We start from the raw sequence: 7,158 nt of genomic DNA, 5'->3' as shown, positions 1-7,158 counted from the left end.
GGGTGTTATCTGGCTCTTTAAAAACCGGGGCTTTAAGTTTTGGGGGGAAATGCCAAGAGGTATTGTTCGTATACAATGTCACTATAAAACGATTGTAACACACTACAGTCTGTCTGCATGCGTGGTATACTAACAAATTTAAGGACATATTTTGTATTTGTTCAAGACCACGTCTCGGCCTCTGGTCACCCAACAACAAGATCCTCCAATCACAACACTCACTTTTTATTCGTGTTGCAAAACTGCTGACGCTTTATCCAATGAGCACATTTTCTCCAGACCCTGCGAATGTTCTTCAATCGCTATTGGCCAAGAAAGTCCAGCCTTTAACATCACTGACCTATCCCTGTTTACCTTCCCTTAAATCACCGGCCGTTAGATCCACCACAGACGTGTTCGCTCCCTTTTCAGTGATCTACCAATAGTAAAGCTCTCAGGCAGCAAAATCCCACTCAGATTGGTAAACATTACTGTCAATCAACAGTCTGCTCGGTTGAAGTGAGGAGCCACGCCCGTCTCAAACATTGTGGAGAGGGACTATTACACCACCGCTAATAGGTGAATTAAGCCGTCAATTACATTACAAGCTCAGACCCCGTCAGATCCCAAAGCCAATTGGCTGGCCAAAGTGTCACTCATACGGCAAGCGAACCAACCATCGCGCGCCTTTTCTATTAGCCCACCTCTCAACTCGAGCTGGCAGTTTTGGCGGCGGTGTAGAAGATGGCGGAAAATTTAAACGGTAAGACCTGTTTTCGTTTCATCAACCACATATTTTGGGACGGGGTTGTAGGCGAGAATCGCCTTTTAAACAAGTTCGGAGTGCAGTCCAAACACAGTCGAAACTTTTATTAAAACGGCGTAGTAAACGCTGGTCAGTACAGGGACAGTCTTTCAACTGTGTTTATGAATCGACACATTAGTTTAGGAACAAAGTAACAGACTTGCACTGATGAAGGGATTTCCTGCCGCTTTCCATTGTCATTTATGTGATTACTATATTATTATTCCCGTATTAAATATTTGGATTGTTTAAACTGCCTTTGTTGGCTGTGCTGTGGGTGTCTGATTGACTGGTCATCACAGGGATTGTTGTGCAGTGTGTCAAAATGGAACTGTAATCTTTTAAATGTGCACTGTTGTATTTTGGTGTGGAAAATGTGTATGTAGCAAGCAGATGTGATATTAATAAGCGAGTCTTTATATATATATATATATATATATGTGTGTGTGTATATATATATATATATATATATATATATAGTGTGTGTGTGTGTGTGTGTGTGTGTGTGTGTGTGTGTGTGAATATATACATATAATATTAATATAACGTATTTATATAACGTATTAATTGCTAGTAGCAGCCATTCGTACAAGTGTGTGCTGTAGACTGCCTACTCACGATATGCCGGTAGTATAAGTAATCTCCTGTACTACCGCCCTGCTGTATAATGTGCTGACAGTAATGAAGAGCAGTCAGAGTACAGTGTGTCGATATCATAATTTAACGGAGTGATTAGAATCAATAAAACCTCTCCTGGCGGCAATCTGTTTGTGGTTTCCCATTCGAGTACAAATTCAACTGCCAGTAAGAAGCACCCCCCCCCCCCCCCCAAAAAAGAAAAAGACTGCTGCTGCTAGTTCAACACCATCAGGGCTGAAGAAAGAGAAACGCTTCTGTTGTAATATTGATTAAGTTTAGAGAAAGTGAAATGGGTCGTTATATTGAGAATGTGTTTTGTGCAGGCACTGGCATCATATGCCTCGGTGTTAGCACAGCTTGTAAAATTAACATCTCTGCCTTGCTTTAGTTGGCATTTGGTTCGGAACGCCAACTTCAATTGTCGTCTGTATTATTTTTTATTTATTTAATATATAAAGCACTTTTTTTTTTTTTTAACTGGGTACGGTTTAGAGTGTACTACAAACTGCAAATGTATCTATTTTCATGTCAAAATGTGCGGTCACGGTGGTTAATTTGAGAAGCGTTCGGGGTTTCAGCTTGCTTGTCATACAAAACTCACACTACTCTCATAATCCTGTGCTATGTGTTGCATGCTGATTAATGTCAAAAACGCCACGTGCTTCATTTATTTTGTGTAATCTATACTATAGTACCACATCTTCTATTACTTAAAACGTGGATGGTGTTGCATGCTTTGTTGTGTTAAGTTAATGTACCAGTAGCTCGCTTGTTAGGTTTGGCGCACGATGTAGGTTTCACTATGCCGAGGTCATTTTGTAGAGGTAATCTTCCATTATTTTTACCTGAATAATTCAGACGTGTTCTTCATCACAAATATACTTCCTTGGTTAATTCTAATACTATAGTACAGTATTGGGGATACCTTTTGAAATTACACAAATGCACCTAACAAGTAGAGAATGGGTAAATAGAGAGGATGGGTGCGCCCTCCAGTCCAGGTGTGAGACATGGAGACTCAACTGCTCCCTCACCCCCTAACAGCAAGGGTGCTTGAGGCATGGAGACTGAACTGTTCCCTCACCCCTGAGGGTTTGAGGCATGTTGCTACAGGGACATTAAAAAAAGCTCACATTTGCCATTGCTTGTGCCAACTCTGATATCAAGTTTAGCGGTACTTGCATGGCACTGTTCTGTTGCAATTAACATGTAGCGGGTAGCAAAATGATTAATAGACAGGGGTTCACATAACTTTTATCGTTCTCATGCAAGTAACAGGAGAAAAGGTTTGGTATGCTCCAAAATTTGGGGTCCTCGTCCAAGTCGCTGTCTAGTTCCACCTCCTCCATCGACAAGACAAACAATTGGGATGGCCATGCCAGAGACCACAACAATACTTTCTGAATGTTTAAGTAGGAGTCTGGATTGCTGGGTATGACAATGAACAAATCATCACGCATTCTCTATTTATTTAAATATCCTTCCACTATATTCCCACCCTGTGAATTAAAAAGCAAAAACTTGAACACTTTGTCGGTTTGAGTGCTGTTTGATGACACAACGGTATTTATATAAGGATATAACTAAGGGCGAAAATGTATATTATTTTAAGTAAATGTATTTTTTTAAACTTACATTTAAATGTAGCAGCTTTCAAACATCGACACCTCCTCTCATTCCCGCTTAGTTTGTTAAGCGAATCGTGAGCGGGCCTGCATAACGCCACTCCGTAACTGCATCCCTCTTCTCTGAATGGCCGGCTTAATAGAGATCTCTGCTCTCATTGGTTGTTTCAAGTGCCCATTTAAAAAATGGTAGCTGTATGGCTCACCTTGCAAGCATGCACCCTCCCTCGCTGCCTTTATGAAAAATGCTTTCCTGTTAAAACTACTGACGGTTTGCCTTCGTGTCCTAAAAACAATATGGAAGCCTACATTTTTCTTTATTGGCCCGCCTGCGTACCAATTATGTGAACCTGTGTTAACAAATTAAGAACAAGAGGCTGTAATATGGGATGCTGCCTACAAGCGACAGCCAAAAATGAAATATTTCCAGTGGGAGTTGTATCACCTTTAATGGACTTACCATAGGGTTTATTTGCAGAAATTAACTTGTTTATTGCAGCATCCTTCTTGTTTCTATGGGTATCGAGTCCTACAACATCCACTTGTGTACATTTTCCTAACTTTAAGATAATTTGTCCTGCTTGCTTCCACTGTTTTAATGTGAGTGCCATCTTCAGTCTTCGGCATGCTGTTTAGCTTTATGAAATATGATGAATATTAAAAGATTATGTAAGTTGGCGCTAAGATTAACCAATGGATGCAAAGTAAGAACAATGATCTTGAAGTTAGCACCGTTGCTCAAGTGGGCCAATGTAGGGGTGGGGCGGAAAAATACAAGATCATTTCTGCAAATTTAGTTAGTTCCATTTGATGGTGAAATAACTTCCATCGTACTTTTGGGTGTCATGCTTCTAGGCAAAATTTCCATATACAACTGTGGTCAAAAGTTTTGCATCACCCTATAGAATGAACTAATTTTGCTTCCTGAAGTTGAATGCAACCTGCTGAATAATGTTACGTTAACATGTTGAATTTAGGTCTGTCAATTAATCGCAGTTAACGTCTGCAATTAACAGGTTCATTCTTTGGAGATTAAATTGTTTAACGGGCGTTAATTGCACTCCTCTGTCTTGACCCTCTTAGCATACCGTAATTAATTCCCTGCGCCACCATTTTAATATACGTAAACGATGAGTGCAGTCAGCGTTTGCATAGAAAGTTAGTCATATAACTTCATTATGGAGCAAAGTACTAAAAATGAAGGACTTGTGAATGGAAGTTTATTTAAAACCGTTCTGAAGTACCACCTGCTTGCTGTGTTCGAAGGTTTGAAGATTCATTCGCCAGAATCACATGCAAAAGTTTTGGTCTTTTGATTTGAATAAGAACATAGGAAAGTTTATAAATGAGTATAGGCCAGTCGGCCCATCTTGCTCATTTGGTTGTTAGTAGCTTATTGAGCCCAGAATCTCATCAAGCAGCTTCTTGAAGGATCCCAGGGTGACAGCTTCAACAACATTACTGGGGAGTTGGTTCCAGACCCTCAATTCTCTGTGTAACAAAGTGCCTCCTATTTTCTGTTCTGAATGCCCATTTATCTAATCTCCATTTGTGACCCCTGGTCCTTCTTTCTTTTTTCAGGTTGAAAAAGCCCCTTGGGTCAACATTGTCAATACCTTTTAGAATTTTGAATACTTGAATTAGGTCGCCGCGTAGTCTTCTTTGTTCAAGACTGAACAGATTAAATTCTTTTAGCCTGTCTGCATATGACATGCCTTTTAAATCCAGAAAAATTCTGGTCTCTCTTCTTTGCACTCTTTCTAGGCAGCAATATCCTTTTTGTAGCGAGGTGACCAGAACTGAGCACAGTATTCAAGATGAGGTCTTACTAATGCATTGTACAGTTTTAACATTACTTCCCTTGATTTAAATTCAAGTCAACATAAACTCCTAGGTCTTTTTCATAGATTTCTTCTTCAATTTCAGAATCTCTCATATGATATTTATAATGCACATTTTTGTTGCCTGCGTGCAGTACCTTACACTTTTCTCTATTAAATGAACACTTTTCTCTATTAAAAACATTTGCCATGTCTGCCTAGTTCTGAATGCTGTCTAAATCATTTTGAATGACCTTTGCTGCTGCAACAGTGTTTGCCACTCCTCCAATTTTTGTGTCTGCAAATTTAACAAGTTTGCTTACTATACCAGAATCTAAGGCATTAATGTACACCACTGGTTACCTCTCTCCATTTTGAGGTTTTTCCTCTAATCAGTATTTTCTGTTTTCTACATATTACGTAATCAAAAGTTGTTGTTTTAAAATCCACTACCAAATCATTAAACGTAGCAACTCCAAATGGTGCCACTACCATGTATGGAACAGGGTATATTGTCCTAAAGCACTAGGTGGGGTGGGGAGGGGTACCTGTAGCGGTTGTAGTGCTTCAGTAAATACCTGGTGTACAAGACAGTGTAAGAGAAGTGCTGTGGTAGAATATGTTTGAAACACATATAGTATATGCTAACACTAATAATTTAAATTCTGAGCACCGTCCACCCATTCCCAGGGTTAGAAACTACCGTAAAAAACGATGAATAAGTTGATTTTCTAGGCATTTTGGCAGGGCCCTTAAAAGGAGGAGCGACCAATACACCGGTGTGACGTTTGCGCTAGTGTGTCTAATAAACTGCTCTACCAGTGCCACAGTGGGACTACTACAGCCATGGTTATGTCTCAACTGTCAACAAGCCAATTTATTTGTTCATGTTCTACGGCATTCGGGTCCTGTTGCTAGGTAGAAACACAAAACCACTGTTCTAATTAAAAGTTTTAATTTCTTACTCTCAATGCCCTTAGTCATTTTCAGCTTTGCTCTCTTTCTTGCTGTTGCCAGCAGTCGATAAGCAGCTCGGTTTGACTATTGCTATGGCTGTTTTAAACAAACGGCCGGTAAGCATTGCGTTTATGATGCTTGCTTTGTTTAATTCAAATTCATTTAAAAGCTACAACAACACGCTGCCAATATCTGCAACCGTGCGCTTCGTGATATAAAAACATTGCACAAAAAAAAAAGCTTTCTCGACTGGTGCATTGAAACGTCACTGCTACATGCACACAGTCCGTTTCTCTCAAAGGGGAACGCATTAAAAGGCTGATTGCTAGAAGGCTTTCTTTCTGTTTCCTTTCTATTGCCTATTTTTAATATTTATTTATTTAGTGAGGTGTTTAATTGATCAGGGCGGATATGTGACAGTCGGATATGCGATGTTCCTGTGTGTGTGTGTGGGTGTGTATATAATATATATATATATATATATATATATATATATATATATATATATATATATATATATATGTGTGTGGTGTTTTCAGTCTGTTTCATGGGGTACACTGTTCACAATACTTTATTTGTTGAAGTAAAGGCTACTTATTTGATCTTTTTGGTAAGAAACTATCTATACAACAGCTGTAGATAAAACATTCTGTATTGGAAGCCACATGGTTATTATTAATGGATCACAGAGTTATCAGTGACATAAAGTAGGGGTGTACCGGTGATGACCCAACCATACTGGCCGATACCGATATAATATTAAGTAACAGTGCAGGTCATTTCAAAATACTGACGTAAATCAACCTAAGATTTTTTTGTTGGTGTTTATAAAACGTGCACACTTATTTTTGCCTTGCTGCTTTTAGATACATTTGGAAGCAAAAATCCACACAAATATGAACTTTTACTTTTAAAACAAATGCAAAAAAGTAGTTCACATATCTTGTAAAGCACTGTGTGTTGGTGGTCCACTATAAAAGGTGCTATATAAAAATAAAGATTTATTATTATTACACACACAGTTTAGGAGACTATAACTGTTACTCAATGAGTGCTTTGTTTTATTTAGACAATTTTAAGTTATTAATAAGATAACACTTGTTTAAAAGAAACTGATAAGAAAATAAACTGTGTAATTTGAAATGCCTTAAAGTGAGTAATAAACTGACTCTGATTTAGCAGTTGGTTCAAACATAAATAATGTAAAACTATAAAGGAGCAACAATATTAATCCAGAAATAGAACATGCCAGGGACATATGGGTGAGCAGATCTTGAAGCTAAGATTAATAAGAACTTCAGTAATAATAATAATAATATTATTATTATCGTAG

The 7,158-nt window shown here is 38.5% G+C and overlaps 1 protein-coding gene across 1 annotated transcript in view; it reads left to right on the top strand.

Annotated features, from left to right (window-relative positions):
- The first annotated feature begins 681 nt into the window (after positions 1–681).
- LOC121328396 (histone-lysine N-methyltransferase SUV39H1-like) overlaps positions 682–7,158 on the top strand; it is a 29,066-nt gene continuing 22,589 nt past the window's right edge. The window contains exon 1 of the mRNA XM_041273031.1: positions 682–742. Coding sequence (XP_041128965.1) covers positions 724–742 — 19 coding nt within the window. The 5' untranslated portion in view covers positions 682–723. The remainder of the gene's footprint in view (positions 743–7,158) is intronic.

The sequence above is a fragment of the Polyodon spathula genome, chromosome 16, assembly GCF_017654505.1.
Source record: "Polyodon spathula isolate WHYD16114869_AA chromosome 16, ASM1765450v1, whole genome shotgun sequence".
NCBI lineage: Eukaryota > Metazoa > Chordata > Actinopteri > Acipenseriformes > Polyodontidae > Polyodon > Polyodon spathula.
This window is presented reverse-complemented; position numbering and strand designations above follow the sequence as displayed.